This window comes from Ornithorhynchus anatinus, chromosome X5 (genome assembly GCF_004115215.2).
Source record: "Ornithorhynchus anatinus isolate Pmale09 chromosome X5, mOrnAna1.pri.v4, whole genome shotgun sequence".
Taxonomy (NCBI): Eukaryota; Metazoa; Chordata; class Mammalia; order Monotremata; family Ornithorhynchidae; genus Ornithorhynchus; species Ornithorhynchus anatinus.
Window position 1 is genome coordinate 6,888,024 of NC_041753.1, and position 17,724 is coordinate 6,905,747.

A 17,724-nucleotide genomic window follows, 5' to 3' on the forward strand; every position below is an offset into this window, starting at 1 on the left:
ATGAGACCGTAGGCCCGTCAGAGGGCAGGGACCCATTTGTCCATTCCAAGCGCTTAGTCCAGTGCTCTGCACAGAGTAAGCGCTCAGTAAATACTGTTGAATGAATGAGTGAATCTGGAAAGCACCCGCTAACAGCGCTCAGCTGTGTGACTGTGGGCAAGTCACTTCACTTCTCTGGGCCTCAGTTCCCTCAGCTGTCAAATGGGGATGAAGACCGGGAGCCTCACGTGGGACAACCTGAGGACCCTGTGTCTACCCCAGCGCTTAGAACAGTGCTCTGCACAGAGTAAGGGCTTAACAAATACCAACATTATTTTTATTATTATTTGCTAAGCGCGTACTGTGTGCCAGGCGCCCTATCTGTCAGGCGCTGAGGTAGAAACAAGGTGATCGGGTTGGACGTCGTCCCCGTCCCACATGGGGCTCACGATCTTAAACCCCGCTTTATAGAGGGAACTGAGGCCCAGAGAATAATAATAATGGTATTTATTAAGCACTTACTCGGTGCCAAGCACCGTTCCAAGCACTGGGGTAGATACGAGGTTAACACGTGGTCCCACGCGGGGCTCACAGTCTTCATCCCCCCCTTTCCAGATGAGATAACTGAGGCCCAGAGAAGTGAAGCGACTTGCCCAAGGTCACACAGCTGACGAGTGGCAAAGACGGGATTAGAACCCACGACCTCTGACTCCCAAGCCCGGGCTCTTGCCACTGAGCCACGCTGCTTCTCCGATGGTATTTGTTAAGCGCTTCCTGGGTGCCGAGCACCGTTCTAAGGGCTGGGGTAGAGACAAGGTAATCGGGTTGTCCCATGTGGGGCTCACAGCCTTAATCCCCATTTGACAGATGAGATAACTGTGGCACAGAGGAGTAAAGTGAGTTGACCAAGGTCACACAGCAGAGAAGCGGCAGAGCCGGGAGGAGAACCCGGGTCCCTCTGACTTCCAGGCTCTAGCCACTAGTCAGTCAATCATATGTATCGAGCGCTTACTGTGTGCAGAGTACTAGACTAAGCGGTTGGGAGAGGGCAATATAGCAACGTAACGGACGCATTCCCTGCTTAGTCTAGAGCAGGAAACAGACATAAATATAAATAAAGAAATTATTAATATGGACATCATTTCTGTGGGGCTGGGAGGGGAGATGAATAAAGGGGGCAAGTCAGGGCAGAAGGGAGTGGAGGGAGAGGAAAGGGGGGCTTAGTCAGGGGAGGTCTCTTGGAGGAGAAGGGCCTTCGCTAAGGTTTGGAATGGGGGGAGAGTAAACCTCCCTGGGCCACACTGCTTCTCTTTTTGTGCAGTCCTTCAAGGGATTCAAGAGACAGAGTTTGTGGAAATGAAGTCAGCAGGCAGTACCACCAATCGCGGAAGCACATCAGCCGGTAATGGTAATAATAATTGTGGTAACTGTTAAGGGTTTACCATGTACCAAGCACTCGCCGTACTAGGCGCCGAGGTGGACGCAAGATCATCAGGTGGGGCACAATTCCTGCCTCACATGGACCTCACAGTCTACCTAAATAGGAGGGAGTAGGATTTAATCCCCATTTTACAGGATGAGAAAACTGAGCCCCAGAATAGTTCAGTGTCTTGCCCGAGGTCACGCACTGGGCAAGTGGCCGAGCTGGAATTAGAACCCAGGTCCTCTGGGTCCCAGGTCCGGGGTCTTTCCACTGGAGAATGTGTCTACCAACTCTTTTGTATCAACTACTCCCAGGCGCTTAGTCCAATGCTCTGCATATAGTAAGCGCTCAATAAGTACGATTGATTGATTGATTAGGTCACCTGGCTCCTGCCCGGGGAAAGGTCTATCTGTGCTGCCGCCGGTGGGGTCGGGACTCTATTGTATGCTCCCAAGAGCTTAGCACAGCGCTCTGTACACAGTAAGCCCTCACTATATACTCAGTTGAATGATAGAGTTAGTCCCGCATAGGCTGAGAAGCAGCATGAAATAGTGGGTGGAGCACAGGCCTAGGAGTCATGGGTTCTAATCCCGGCTGCGTCGCTTGTCTGCTATGTGACCTTGGGCAAGTTACTTCACTTCTCTGGGCCTCAGGGGCCTCACCTATAAAATGGGGATTGAGACTGGGAGCCCCACATGGGACAGGGACTGTGTCCAAACCGATTTGCTTGTATCCACCCCAGTGCTTTGTACAGTTCCTGGCAGATAACGCTTAACAAATACCATCATTATTATTATTATTATTATAGGCTACTTCAGCCACACTCACACCTCTAGCTAAACTTCATCAGTGTTACGATCTTTAAATACCGGGAGACGCCTTTGTCTAGAAGCATATTTACTTGTACGTTTATGAACGGTCACATGGGTGAAGCATGATACGAATGAAGGGGTCGGGTGAACCGTGGGAGAGAGGAGCCGTTCGGCCAGATGGATTGGGAAACAATCAGACGAACCATCAGTAGCATTTATTGAACACTTATTGTGTGCAGAGAGCAGAGCACCGCACTGACCGAGACAGCGCGATAGCATAGTAGACACAATCTCTATCCTCGAGGAGCTTACAGTCTAGCGGGGGAGACAGACATTAAAATAAATTACAGGTAGGGGAAGCAATGGAGTAGAAGGATATCTTCATAGATGGCAATTATTGAGCCCTCACTGTGCACACAGCACTGTACTAAGCGCTTGGGAGAGTCGGATACAACAGAGTCGGTAGACGCGGTCCCTGCCCACAACGAGTTTATAGTCTAGAGGGGGAGGTGTGTTTAGGGAGCAAGACAAACACAGAGGTGATTATCCCGATTTGCTTGTATCCACCCCGGTGCTTAGTACAGTGCCTGGCACATAGTAAGCCCTTAGTAAAAACCCTTATTATTATTATTATTATCAAGGTACACTGGGAACGAGACCATTGGGATAAGGAGGGAGGCATTGAGAGACATCACAGAACTACGTGTTTAGATTGAGACGAGGAACTGTGGGCTATGGCTGGAATTAGGCGGATGAGATGAGGCACTGTGGGAATCAGCGGAATAAGAGAGGGGCGGTCTCCTGCCGGTCCGGTTGCCCACAATGGGGGTGGGGTGTGGTGTCCAGGCACCAGGCTGGGAGGGGGAGGGCCTGGGTCAATCAATCGAGCAATCAGTGGCATTTATTGTGCACTCACTGTGTGCAGAGCAATGGACTAAGCACTTGGGAGAGGACAATAGAACCACATAGACCCATTCCCCACCCACAACGAGCTTACAGTCTACAGGGCCCCGAGCAAGCCAAGGGGCCTGGTTCTCTCCTCCCTCCAGGTCCGTCCAGATGAAATCTCTTGTCACCTCAGAGTCGTCCAAAGGGTCGGAGGGTGGGGGAGCAAATTTCGGGTTAAAACTGAGACCGATCTCAGAGGGGAGGGGGGTGGGGGGCCTTCCGTCGGTGCCCACTACATCTCCGGCCCAGGCGCCGGGCTTCCTCTCCTCTCGTCCGCCGCCGCCCGTCCTCTTTTCCCGCTTAGAGCCTCACCAGCCCCAGGAAAGTGCCGTGGGGACTGAGGTCAAACGAAGCCCCCGCCCGGGGGATAATGAGGCTCACGGTGTCCCCTCGGTGCAGCCGGAAGACCCCTGCGACGGTGTCGGAAGGGAAGCCGAGGTTGGGGTAGGCCCGAGGCTCCCCACCCTCCCCGCCGACCGGTCTCCCCTCTCGGGACCGAGCCCCGGCTTTGGCCGCCCTGACCTGCGCTGTAGCAGCTGTTGTAGGCGAGGTTGGGGTCCGGAGGCATGCTGCGGACGCATCGGGATAGGATCTGCTCTCCTCCCTGGCCTTCCCGGGACACCACTTGACCCATGGTGAACGTCACATCGTGAAACAGCACCTGAGGAAGTCGGGGGAGGTCGCCAGGAGGAGGAGGGATCCATCCAGGGCGTTGTGGGCAGGGAATGTGTCCATTTATCGTTGGACTGACCTCTCCCCAGCACTTAGAACAGTGCCCACGGCGAGCGCTCAGTAAATATGGTTGATATCCATTCAGTTCATTCAGTGGTATTTGAATGCTTACCGTTGATTGAATATCAATCATATTAATTGAGCGCTTATTCCTTCGATTCATTCGATCACATTTACCGAGCGCTCACCACGGGCAGGGAGATGGACGAAGCATGGGGGAGAGTATAATATAACTGAGTTTGTAGACAGGTTCCCTGTCCGCAACAAGCTTATAGTCATTCATTCAATAGTATGTTTTGAGCGCTTTACTGTGTGCAGAGCACTGGAGGGAGGGCTTGGGAGAGTACAGTAAGACAGGCACATTCTCTGCCCACAGCGAGCTTCCCTGCTTAGAGGGGGAGCGCGGAAGATCAGAACGGGGGGTGGACCGATCGATAAATCAGTTCATTAAGAGTGTGGGCATTGGAATCAGAGGTCATGGGTTCGACTCCCGGCTCTGCCACTTGTCAGCTGTGTGACTGTGGGCAAGTCACTTAACTTCTCTGTGCCTCAGTTACCTCATCTGTAAAATGGGGATTATCTGTGAGCCTCATGTGGGACAAACTGATTACCCTGTATCTGCCCCAGTGCTTAGAACAGTGCTCTGCACATAGTAAGCGCTTAGCAAATACCAACATTATTATCTTTTTTGAGCTCCTACTGGCCTGAGCTGTTGAGAGAGTATTATAGAACAATTAACAGACACATCCTCTGCCCATGATAAGCTTACAGTGTAAAGAACTCGAGTGGTTGCCCATCCACCTCCAGCTCAAACAAAAACTCCTCACCATCGGTTTTAGAGCAGTCCACCACTTCGCCCCCTGCCTACCTCAGCTCGCAACTCTCTTACTCCAACCCAGCCCGCACACTTCGCTCCTCTAATGCCAACCTTCTCACTGGGCCTCCATCACACCTATCTCACCGCCGACCTCTCTCCCCCATCCTGCCTCTGGCCTGGAACGCCCTCCCTCCTCATGTCCGACAGGCGATGAGTCTCTCCCATCTCAAAGCCTTTTTGGAGGCCCATCTCCTCCAGGAGGCCTTCCCTGACTAAGCCCCCCGTTTCCTCTTCTCCCACTCCCTTTAGGTCACCCTGACTTGCTCCCTTTGTTCTTCCCCCAATCCAGCCCCTCAGCGCTTATATCTATATCTGTCGTTTATTTATTTATATTCATGTCTGCCCTCCCTCCCGCTCCCCACCTCTAGACTGTAAGCTCGTTGTGGGCCGGAAATATGTCTGTTTATTGTTGTACTGTCCTCTCCCAAGCGCTTAGTCCAGTGCTCTGCACACAGTAAGCGCTCGGTAAATACAATTGAATGAATGAATAGTAATAATAACCATGGTATTTGTGATGTACTTACTATGTGCCAGGCACGCTCCCAGTCTCAATCCCCATTTTACAGATGAGGCAACTGAGGCCCTGAGAAGTACAGTGACTTGCTCAAGGTCACACAGCAGACAAGTGGCGGAGCCGGGATTAGAAGCCATGACCTTCTGACTCCCAGGCCAGCGCTCTATCCACTACAGTGCTCTGCACACAGTAAGTGCTCAATAAATCCAATCGAATGAATGAATGACTAGAGGGGGAGCACGGAGGATCAGAACGGAGGTTGGGGGTGGACTGGCGAGGGAGAGGGGAGTTCCCCAGATTGGGGCAGCCAGGGGAGGCCGGGGGTTTTAGGGGAGCCGGGCCCCTCAGCCCCGAGGGCATGAAGGGAAGGGGAAGTGAGGGGCGGGAGGGACGTGGGGGTGGTCCTCTCGGTGACTCAGGGTGTACCTGGCTGTAAAGGAGATATACCCCCGTCTCTCTGACTTGCACTCCGTGGATGTGGGGCTCCAGGGCATGCCCCTGCCTCAGAGCCGGGATCCACATCACCTCGGTCACGTCGTCATGTTCTAGGAGGCGGCACCATGGCGGGGGGCAGGAGGGAGGGGAGAGGGGGAGTCAGAAGGGACTTCGTGCGCCTTCCTCCCCCTCGCCTCCCCGCTGCAGCCCCCACCCCTCAAGCTGGGACTCACTTCTGGAGGTCTTGTTGGTGGGGGCCAGGTGTAGCACAGAGCGCTTCTCTGGAGGAGGAAGCGTGCGGGGGGCTCTCCTCAGCTGGGGCTCCCCCGAACATCGCATCCTCGGCCCCGGCCTCCCACCGCCCCCAGAGTCGCTCTCCGGCCCCCACCCCCTGGCCCAGGCCTCACTCTTCAGCTGGTGTCTGTGGGAAGGGACTGCTCCTCTCCTCTGGCGAGACAGGGTCTGGAGTCTCCAGACGGGGGATTCACCAAGGCTCTGCTGCTCGGGGAAGTGACGTTGGGTGTTGTGCCGTCTTGGGGCACCCAGTCTCCCCACTTCCTCACCCACCCACCCCTCATTCCTTTCCAAGCCGCGAGCGGACCGGACGTAACCCTCCTCCCCGGGCCCAGGCCGGGACAGAGCCCTCCTTCCACCCTGGGACCCAGGTGTCCCGCCGTCCCACCTGACTCTCTCCTGGCATCGCTCCCCCACACCAACCCCGGCCCTTGGCTTCTCCCGAGACCCGGGCATCCCGCCTCCCTGGCCCCACTCCAGCCTGGGTTGGGTCCGATAAGCTTTAACCTTTAACCTTGCCCTTCTCGCTCTTCTTCCTCCAACACCCCCCCCCAGCCCCATACACACACCTGCAAAACTGGAAGGGGGGAGTCTCCTCCCCGGACCCCACTGAGAGGGCGGACGATGGGACGGGAGCTGGGAGCTGGCTGTGGGCCTTGTCCCCCACCCCCGGCATCTCTTCCATCTCCCCCCACCGGCCCGCCCTGGCCCTTCGCGTGCCCCCAGCCCACCCCCGCCTCACCCCCGCTCACCGCCTGGTGGAGGGGCAGCACCTGGGGCCTCTTGCCCAGGGGGCTCCCCCCGGCCTCCTTCAGCTTGGCCACCTCAGCCCTCAGGGCCTGGAGCTCCCCGCTCTGGGCCAGCAGGGCCAGGACGCAGGCGGCCACCCCCAGCGCCGCCCCCCAGCTCAGCCATAGGGCGACGGAGAGGGCGGGGTCCCGGCGGCTGGGGACCCCCATCGGCCCTGGGGGCCCCCCTGGGGCGGGGAAGGGCGGAGACGTGGCTGGCAGGAGAGAGCGGCAGCGGGCAGCTCTGTGCCACAGGAGAGTGGCGCGGGGGGGGGGGGGAGAGACCGGCCGGGGGCGGGGGGAGAGTTACGCAAGGGAGAAGTAAACGGGAACTTAGGAAAGAGAGGAGGAGGAGGAGGAGGAGGAAGGGAGAAGGGTACCCGGGGCACCCTCCAAATTGCCCCCAGCTGTCTCACTTCCCCGGTCCTGGTCACCTTTCCTCGGTCCTGTCCTGGCCACCTATCCCGGCTCCGCCCCTCTCTCCTGGGCTGTGGTTGCCAGAGGATCCTGAGCTGGCTTCTCGGACAGGCTTGGAGGTGGCCGGCTCTGGGGTGGAAAGGGAGGACGGCATCCCAGCCAACAGCAACAGTACGAAGAGACAAGGGAGGCCGCGACAGGGGACCCGGGGAGCAGGGGAGGGGGGCCGGAGCAGGATGGGGGGGCCACCGTAGGGGGAGAGACGGACGCGAGAGGACAGGGCCCGAGGGAGGGGGACCCGAGCCCAGGGCCGGGTTGGGGGAGTCACTCGGTCAGTCCTTCATCTTTATTCCTTGCTTACTGTGTGCAGAGCACCGTACTAAGGGCTTGGGAGAGGACGCTAGAACAGACATATTCGGGGAGGTGGAGAGTAAGGGGAGTATGGGACGGGGCGGGGGAATCTGGTCACTGGCTGGAGGAGAACCTGGGGTGTGGGAGAGAAGGGACTTGGCGAGGAGCGAATGGGAAGGGGTTGGGGTGGCGGGGGGAGGCCGAGGGAATTTGGAGCCCGGGCCAGGGTGTGTTTGAACAAGGCCTGTATAACTTGTTGCAGAACTTGGCAGGGGGAGACTTCCTGTTTCCAGTGAAAAAGCTCTTACATAAGGTTATGAGAGAGAAAGGGAGCAGTCAGAGTGTCCGACACACTCACACACCCTCTGAACAACCCCGGCCTGGTTTTTGGCCTGGAACCTAGGTGCCGGTGGGGGGCGGGAGGAGGAGAGGGGTCCTTCCGCAAGCTGCCCGGGTCCTGCGTTCTTCATCCGGGAAGGGATTCACCCACTCCTCGGCCCCCGCCCCTTCCTGGGGACTCCAGGCACCCTTTGGCCCAGAGCCCGGGGTGAGGTCTTCTCCCCACCCACCGCCACCCCACCCTGGCACCTGCCGCTAAGAGGAGACAGAGGCGGCCAGAAGGAAGAGCTGAATTGAGGTTGTTCTCTCTGCCCTCCCCGGGGGTTCCCCTGAAGGAGGAAGTTGGGGCTGAAGGCCACCGCGGAGAGGTACATGACCCCGATTTCCTGTATTCACTCACTGCACCTCAATCTCTCCTGTCTCGTGGCCAAACCCACGCCCGCAGCCTCCCCGCCAGTCAGCCAGCAAGTCAGTCGTGTTTTTGAGCACTAACTGGGTGCAGAGCCCTGGACTACACGCTTGGAAGAGGGCGCTGGGACAATAAACAGACGAATTCCTTGCCCAAAACGAGCTTACAGTCCAGAGGGGGAGACAGGCAGACGCGGGTTCTGAGCTGGAATAATAATAGTAATGATGATTATGATATCTGTTAAGGGCCCACTGTGTGCTAAGCACCATTCTAGGCACTGGAGTAGATACAGGTGATCAGGTTGTCCCACCCGAAGCTTGCGTTCTTAATCCCCATTTTACAGATGAGGGAACTGAGGCACAGAAAAGTGAAGTGACCCGCCCAAGGTCACACGGTGGACAAGTGGCAGAGCTGGGATTTGAACCCACGTCCTCTGACACTCAACCCTGTGCTTTTGCCACTAGGCCATGCTGAACCCCCCCCCCCCCCGTTCATATCTGACAGACCACTGCCCTCCCCACCTTCAAACCCTCCTAAAATCCTATCTCCTCCAGGAGGCTTTCCCTGGCTAACCCCTCATTTTCCCTATTCCTTTTCCCTTCTACCTCACCTATGCCCTTGGATCTGTTCCCTTTAAGCCCTTGCTCTTCGCCCTCAGCCCCACGGGACTTAGGTACAAATCCATATTTTATTTTGCCGTCCGTCTCTCTCTCGATTATCAGCTCCTTGTGGGCAGGGAGCATATCTACCAACTTTATATTGGACTCTCCTAGGGCTCTGCACACAGTCAGCATTCAATAAATACTATTGATTGATTCCTGCCCCCTGACCCACACGTTTTTGGTTCTGTGGGGTTTTTTGGCGATACTCTTTAAGCGCTTAATTCAATCGTACTTACCGGGCGCTTACTGTGTGCAGAGCACTGTACTAACTATTCTAAGCATAAGTTCATCAGGTTGGACACAGTCCCTGTCCCTCATGAGGCTCACAGTCTAAATAGGAGGGAGTAGGATCGATTCCCCATTTTACAGTGGCGGAAACTGAAGCCCAGGGAAGTGAAGCGACTTGCCCGAGATCACCGAGCAGCCTAGTGACAGAGCCGGGATTGGAGCCCAGGTGGTCCAACTGCCGGGCCTGGTCTCTTTCCACTAGATCAAGCTGCTTCTCTGCCTTGGTTTCCCCCAGAGATTGCGCGGATCCCAAAGCTCGGGCCCCGCCCGCTTCTCCCCACCTCTGGTCCCCTGATGGGCGACCACCGGGGACCCCAGTTTACAGGCTCCTTTGCTCACCGACCACTAGATTCCCCAGTGCCCACCAGGCTTCCGACTCCGGGCTCCAGGCCCCAGAGCCAGACTTCCTGCCCCTGCCACCGTGAGACAGAGAACAGATATAACTTTTCTTTTTTAATAACCAATTTACCGATGTCTTGTCTCAATAATAATAAAAATAATATCTGTAAAAATCCACAGGACATTGTGTGACGGAGGGGAAGGACAGATGGGGACGGGGGGTCTCCGTCTCCCACCCTTTCACTCTGACTCGTGACTCCTCTTCCTCCTCAAGTGTCTTCAGTACGCCGCCCCAACCGAGCCTGGGGCGCCCAGGCTTCAGGAGCGGGGAGGTGGGAGGGCTACATGTTCCCAGCTTGGAGGGGAGCTGTGGTCTGCCCCGGGCCCGCCTCAGCCCCGCAGCCTCTACCGAATCCTCAATCCCAGTGGGGGAGCCAATAGGGCGGAGGACAGAGGAGTTGGGGGGACAGGGGAGCGGAAGGTGGAGCGGGAGATAGGGCTCGGGGTTTGGGCAGGGGTGGGTGGAGGTGGAGGATGTGGGGGCCCAGGCCGGGGAGACCAGGCTGGGGAGACCGGACTGGGAGAAGAGCGGTGGGCCTCCCCCGGGGACGAGAGGGGGGATAGAGCCGTGGTGGGGGGGAGAGGGAAGGAAGAGCTGGGGTGGGGTGAGGGTGGGGCTCGGTCAGAGGAAGCCTGAAGGCCTGAAGTGAGGGGTTGGGGTGGGGGACGATGACAGGGGAGGGACAGGAAGCCTGGGGAGAGCCTTGGGGGGGAAGGGGTGTGTGTGTGTGTGTGTGTGTGTGTGTGTGTGTGTGTGTTTGCTGGGGGGTCTCGGCTGGGGGGACAGAGGCCGGGAGGGGGTGCAGAGAGGTGGGATGGGAAAGAGTGAGGGAGGGAGGCGGCCACTGGGGACTGAGGGGGTTGGTGGAGACCGGGGGGCACAGAGCTGGGCGGGGGGGGCAAAGCCCGGGGATCAGAGCAGGGGAAGGGGGAACGGAGAGCAGGGAGAGGGGGCGGGGGGGGGGGGGGGCGGAGACCAGAGGGAGGGGGCCAGAGCCAGGGGGTCCGGGGCGGGGGCAGGGGGTCAGGGGCGGGAGGGGAGGGAGAGGAGGAGGGGGCCCCGGGGGGCCAGGGGGGTCATTGAACTTGGAAGAGTCCGAAGTAGGTGAGGAAGGGCACGGGCTTGAGCCTGGCCCGCGGGAGGCTGCGGACTCGGATCTTGGCCCCGGGCCGCAGGGCGAGGAGGCCGGACAGCTGGCAGAGGCGGACCTGGGGCCCCGGCTGGCCGCCTCCGGCCCCGGCCCACCCCCCGGCCCCCGGCCCGCCCCCCGGGCCCGGCCCCGCCGCCGTGGCCGAGAACTCCTCCAGGCAGCGCAGCGCCGGGCCCCCGTCCACCGCCAGCTCCAGCTTCACGTACACCGCCCTCCCCTCGTCGAAGTGCACCTGCCCGCACGGGGAAAGAACATAAAACCCCACACCCCAACCCACCCCCGGCCACGGAGGGCGGAGGGAGGAGCGGGGAGTGGGGGGGACGGGGAGGGAGGGAGAGAGACAGAGAGAGGGGGAGAAACAGAGATGGGGAGGGAGACAGACAGGGAGATGGGGAGGGAGGGAGATGGACAGAGAGATGGGACAGAGGTGGCGAGAGAGGGAGGCAGAGATAGGGACAGACAGAGATGCGGAGGGAGGGAAAGAGGAAAGGAGATGCACAGAGAGATAGAGGCAGAAAGGGGAGGGAGACCGACACAGGGAGAGACAGAAATGGGGAGGGAGGGAGATGGGGGGGACAAAGGGAGATGCAGAGAGAGAGTGGCAGAGGTGGAGAGGGAGGGAGACAGAGATGGGCAGATGGGGGAGGGAAAGAGGGAGGGAGGGAAACAGACAGAGACGGAGAGAGGAAGAAGGAAGGAGAAAGAGACAGGGAGATGGGTGAGGGAGGGTAAGAGGGAGAGAGAGACAGGTGGCGGGGGAGGGAGACAGGAAGAGAGGGAGATGGGGAGGGAGGAAAGAAGGAGAGACGAAATGGGGAGGGAGGGACAGAGGGAGAGAGAGATAGAGAAAGAGGTCCAGAGAAAGAGAGACAGCAAGAGCAGAGAGAGAGAGAACGACACAGATATACAGAAACAGAGGCATAGAAAAGAGAGAGAGAGAGATGGAGCCAGAGGGAGAGCGATTGAGAGACAGATGCAGAAAGAGGTATCAAAAGAGAGAGATGGAGAGAGACAGAGACACAGAAAGACATTGAGAGATGGAGAGGAAGAAAGAGATGGAGGAGGAGAAGCAGAGACAGTGAGATAGAGATGCCCAAAAAGACATAAAGAGACAAATGGACAGGGAGGGAGAAATTGAGAAAGATGGGGAAAGGACAGAGAGATGGAGGTGGAAAGAAAGTGGGAGGGAAGAAGGGGTAGGGATGAAAGGGAGGTGGAGGAGGAGGAAGAGAAGAAGGAGGAGGAGGAAGAAGAGGAAGAGGAGAAGGAGGAAGAGAAGAAGGGAGGAGAAGGGGAAGGAGAAGGAAGAGGAGGAAGAGAAGGAGAAGGAGGAGGAGAAAAAGAGGAGGAGGAGAAAAAAGAGAAGGAGGAGGAGGAGAAGAGAGGGAGGGGAAGAGAGAATTCAGGAAGCCCTGTGAGTTTTGAGGTCAATTACACTAAAATCCTACTGGGTTACAGTGGGAGAAGACCTGAGCCTCCCTCCTCCCTGTCACCAAATCCCTAGTTCTTCCTCTTGGACCCAGGAGTCATGTCCCCCTGTCCTCACTCCTCCTCAGGGACCCAAACTTCCTGTGCTTCTGCCCCCACTCTCCCTCGGGGACCCAAGAGTCCTGTCCCCCCGCAGCCCCAGCCTCTCCAGGGACTCAAGCATCCTGTCCCTCTGCCCTCCCCCAAGGATTCAAGCATCCTGTCCCCCTGCCCCCCAACCCCCAGGGACTCTAACATCCTGCCCTGCCCCCACTCCTCCCCAGGGACCAAGGTGACTTGTTCCCCTGTCCTCACGCCCCCGCCAGGGACCCAGGCATCCTGTGCTTCTGCCCCCACTCTTCTCATAGACCCAAGTGTCCTGTGCCTCTGTCCCCCACCCTCCCAGGAACCCAGGCATCCCGCCCCCATGCACCCACTCCCCCAGGGACCCAGGTGTCCCGCTCCCCCGGCCCAGCTCACCTGGCAGTATAAGTAAAAGAGGCCGGGCCTGGTGACAGTGAACTCCCCACGGTGGGGGTCATAGCTCAGAGGGTTGGAGCTGTTTATCTTCGCTTCCACCCAGCCGCTCACCGTGCCATCCGCACCTGCACAGGCCAGGGAAAGGGAAGGAGAGGGAGGAAGGAGCACGAGGAGGTGGAGGAGGAGGAGGAAGAGGAGCAGGAGAAGGAGGAGGAGCAGGAGGAGAAAGAAGAGGGTCAGGAGGAGGAGGAGGAGGAACAGGAAGAAGAGGAGGAGGAGCAGGAGGAAGAGAGGAGGAGGAGGAGAAGTGGCAACGGGGTGCAATGGCAGAAGTGAGGAAGGGAAGCCGGAGGAGAGGAGAGAAGAAGGAAAGGAAGAGGAGCCGGAGGAGGAGCAGGAAGAGGAAGAGGAGGGGAAGGGGGAGGAAGAAGAGGAGGAGCAGCAGCAGGAGGAGGCGGAAGATGAGAAGGAGGAGGGGAAGCAGGAGAAGGAGGAGCAGGAGGAGGAGCAGGAAGAAGAGGAGGAGGAGAGCCTCAAGCAGACCCCCCCCCCCAGTCTCACCCCCCACCCCGGGAGTCCGCTGGGAGCTGGGAGCCAGGGCTGGGGACCAGAATGCCTGGGTTCTTCGGAGACGGGGCAGGGAAGCAGGGCAGCCCCAGGGGGTCAAGGGTCAGGCTTCATCCACACTCCTTACCCGCCTGAGCCCCGTCCTGCCCTGGCCGGGAGTGAACTGCAAACGGAGGGCGGGAAAATCGTCCTCGGCCCCTCTCGGCCCCTCCCGCACTGCCCCCTCCCTCCCTCCCCCCCGGACACCCACCACCCGGACCCTCCAAGAACCACCGGCCCCCTCCCTTCCCGTATCCGCCACAGCCCTGCCCACCGCAGCCTTATTTCACCTTCGTAGTGGGCCGCGGTCACTCTGCGAGCTCTGGCCTTCCGACTCTTAGCAGCTGAGAAACCAGGCAGAGGGGCAAAGTCAGACCTCGCTCCTCCCCTCCCTTCCTCCATAGGCCCTTGGCGACCCCGGCCCCCCAGACCCCAGGGCACTATGGGGGCACCCTGTCCCCTCACCCCCATAGCCCCCATTCCCTCCCCGCCCCGCCCCCAGGGCCCCTCTCTCTGTCCACCTCGCCCTGTCTCGTCCAGGGCATCCAGTGCGGGAACTGGGGTCTGGTGGGTTTGGCGGGGAGGGCTGGGGGCGGAGGTGGAGGGGGGCACTTACCACTTCGGGGGGGGGCGGACTCTCCTCTTCAGGGGAGGGGCTGGGCCCTGGGGAGGGCCCCCCTGAGAACGCATTTGCTGGGGAGAGGAAAGCAGAATTACATCTGGACTCCGGCCCGCCCCAGCCCACCAACCCCCAGCCTACCAAGCCAACACGAGCTTGCGGTCCAGAGACACCCACACCGGGACAGAGACAGCGACACCCACACCGAGAGAACCAGAGACATCCTCACCGTGCCAGAGATACCCATAGTGAGAGTTCCAGAGACACCCCCACGGAGAGCTAGATGCCCACACTGAGACAGAGACTTGTACCGACAGCCAGAAACATTCACACAAAGGCAGAGACACCCATCCTGAGAGACATCCACACTAAGAGAGACAGGCACCCAAGCAGAGAGACAGAGACACCCAGTCAGTGGGGCAGAGAGCTTGAGGCACAGAGAGTCCCACCCTTCACACTAGAACTAGGATCCCCCAGAGACAGGGAGATACAGAGAGAGATGCTGAGTGACACTCACATACACAGAGATCATCCTCCAGAGACAGAAGCCCTCTCCCCCAGATTCAAGGAAATATATGAAAAGAGAGAAAAAGAGATCCGTACACAGTGCTGGGGCCCTAGAGACAGGAAGAGACCGAGGCGCACACACACTGAGAGACACACACACCCTCACCCAGAGACAGGATCACCCAGAGTCGGGAAGACACCCCACAGACACAGAGATCATCACCTAAAGACAGGAAAAAAACAGAGAGATAGAGCGAGACCACCCTCCTCTCCCACCTCTCTGCATGGGGTTGACAAAGAAATAGTCGCCCAGAGGCAAGGAAAAATACAGAGAGCAGATGTGAAGACTGAGGCAGAGTCTCCACCTACGCAGATATTGAGAGAGAGAGAGAAAGAGAGGGGATGGGGGGAGGGGAGAGAGGGGGAAGGGGGAAAGGGGGGGAGAGAGAAAGAGGAAGAGGGGGAGAAGGAGGGGGGAACAGAGAGAGGAGAGGAAGAGGAGGAGAAGGAGGGGGAGGAGGGGATAAGGGGGGAAGAGGAGGAAGAAAGAGAGGAAGAAGGGAGAGAGAGGAAGAGGGGAGGAGAGAGGAAGAGGAGATAGAGAAAAAGAGTGGGGAGAGAGGAAGGGGGAAAGAGAGGAAGAGTGGGGAGAAAGAGTGAGTAGAAGAGGGAGAGAGAGGAAGAGGAGAAAGACAGAGGAAGGGGGAAGGATAATGACAGAAAGATGATGGAAGGGAGAGACTAGAGGAGGAAGAGGAGGAGAAAAAGGAGAGGGAGGAGGAAGGAGGGGAGAAAGAGAAGAAAAGAAAGAAATAGAAGAAGGGGAAGAGAGGAAGAGTGGGGAGAAAAGAAGGGGGAGACAGAGAAGGAATAGCAGGGGAAAGACAGGAAAAGAGGAAGAAAAGAGAGAGGAAGAGGGGGAAAAGAGGAAGAAGGGGGAGAGGATAAAGAGAGAAAGATGATGGCAGGGAGAAAGAGTGGAGAGGAAGAGAAGAAGGAAAAGACTGGGAGGAGGAAGAAGGGGAGAAAGAGAGAGAAGATGGGGAAGTAAGTGGAGGGAAAAGAGGAGAGGAAGAGAAAGAGAGAGAGAAGGTGTACCTCACATCAATTCAGGGTGCACATACATTTAAGGGATGGCGGGTGAGAGGAAGGGTGGAGCCCAGACCCCCACTTCTCCCCAGCCTCAGCTTCGCTCAGAGACTCAGGGCTACCCTCCTGCCCCTGCAGACCCACCGAACGTACGAAAAACCGGACGTCCTCGTTTCCATCCCAGCGCTTAGGACAGCGCTTGGCCCGTAGTGCAAAAACCTGATGACCTCATTCCCACCCCAGCTCTTAGCACGCAGTAAGCGCTTCGCCAACTCCTCGGTCATAATTATCGTTAGCACAGACCGGGGTCGGGCCTACCCATGGAGAGATTCAGCAGGCAGGGAAGGGGGGAGAGGAGAAGGGACATGCACACCGGCACACACACACACACACACACGCCACACACGCGGGCGCGCACACTTTCCTACCCAGCAGTTAACCCCAAAGTGTCCACCCCCAAATCCACATTCACCTCTGCCTCCTCCTCCTCCTCTTCCTCCTCCTGCTCCCGCTCCTCCATCAGGGTCTCCTGGGGTGGAGAGAGGCCGCAGGTCTCCCACCCGGTAGCCCCCCCCCCTCTCCCGGTCAGCACCCCCATCGCCCTACGCCCCGGCCAGATCCCAGCCCTGCCCCTGACTCTCGCCTCCCCTCTCCCCAATCCGGGCCCCTCGCTCCATCCCGTCCTCCTCCACCACCAACCCCCCATCTCCCCCGAGACGCCCCCACCCCGACATCGCTGTCGGGCCGAGGAGGGGGGAGCCTCACCTGGGGGAGCGAGGACGCCTGGGTCCCCAAACTGACAGCCACCAGCAGGAGGCCGAAGCAGGCCAGAGAGAGGCCCAGGGCGAGGGCCAGCGGGGGCAGCAGGGCGGTGGCCGCCTCCCCCCGTCTCCCCCTCCGTCTCGGGCTCCTGCGGGCCGTCATCCGGGGGCCGAGCCTCACAGCCCCCCCCATCCCGGGGCCGGGCCGGAGGGGACCGGCGGGGGGACCGGACCGGACCGGGGGGGACCGGGCGGCCGGGAGGGGAAGCGGCAGAGGAGAGGGAGGGGCGAGGGAAACGAGGGAGGGAGGGCCAGCAGCCGGCTCTGTGTGTGTGTGTGTGTCGGGGGGGTCGGGGGGGTGTGTGTTTGAGGGACAGGAAGCCAGACACTCTGCGTGTGTGTGTGTGTGTGTGTGTCTGCATGAGAGTACGCGCGCCAGTGTCTGTGTATGAGAGCGTGTGTTTGCGTCCGGGGGCAAGTAGGCCTCTGCATGGGATTGTGCGTGTGCCCCTGTGGGAGCGAGCATGTGCGTGTGCGTTTGCGTTGGAGAATGTGTTTGTGCCTGTGTGCCAGTCTGCCTCCGCATGGGATTGTGCGCGTGCCTATATGGAAGCATGCATCTGTGTGTGTGTGTGTGTGTGTTTGCATTAGAGAGTGGGTTCGTGCCTGTGTGCCAGTCTGCCTCCGCATGGGATTGTGTGCTTGCCTATATGGAAGCACGCATCAGTGTGCGTGTGTGTTGTTTGCATTGGAGAGTGGGTTTGTGTCTGTGTGTGATTTTTGCCGCTGTATGGGATTGCGTGGGTGTCTTGGTGCCCGTAAGGGAGCGGGTGAGTCCGTAGATGAGAGTGTTTATGTGAGCTGGTGCGGGGGGTGTTTGTATTTTGAGAGTGTGCCCGGGTCCGTGAGAGGGCATCTGCGTGTGCCTGTATGGGAGTGTGCCCGTGGGTGTCTGTCTATGAGAGCGAGTGTGTCTATCCGCATGTGAATGGGGGGCTGTGCATGTGTGTTTGCCTGAGTCTCTACATGGGTAGGTACGGGACTGTGAAGTGTGTGTTAATATGATTGTGATTTTGTGTGTTTGTATGCGTGTGCATTAAACTCGAGAGATTAGCATGCCCTGGTGTAAGAACAAAGATGAGCGGGTATGTGTTGGGTGGGTGTGGGGGTGGGGTGGGGTGCGTGTGAGAGAGCTGTCAGAGTAAAATCCAGATTTAGAGGGTAAAATTGAACAGTGAGATTGAACGTGAAGCAGGGAATGAAGGAATGTGTGTAGGGGGTGGGTCAAACCATAAAACAAAGGCAGGCACAGAATGCTCCCCCACCATCCCGTACCCCCCATCCCCAGGGACCAAAGGGGGGAGCAGGGAAGAGGGG

The 17,724-nt window shown here is 58.5% G+C and overlaps 1 protein-coding gene across 1 annotated transcript; it reads right to left on the bottom strand.

The window, feature by feature from the left end:
- Positions 1–3,148: 3,148 nt before the first annotated feature.
- Positions 3,149–16,593, bottom strand: LOC100089633. Its single transcript, XM_039910885.1, is given in 14 exon segments — positions 3,149–3,572; positions 3,685–3,823; positions 5,712–5,830; positions 5,954–6,001; positions 6,128–6,218; positions 6,767–7,075; positions 10,748–11,050; positions 12,766–12,890; positions 13,460–13,495; positions 13,662–13,715; positions 13,988–13,992; positions 13,994–14,064; positions 16,059–16,115; positions 16,352–16,593. Coding segments are annotated over 14 exon segments (1,626 nt in total). The 5' UTR covers positions 16,511–16,593; the 3' UTR covers positions 3,149–3,462.
- Between the last annotated feature and the right edge of the window lie 1,131 nt (positions 16,594–17,724).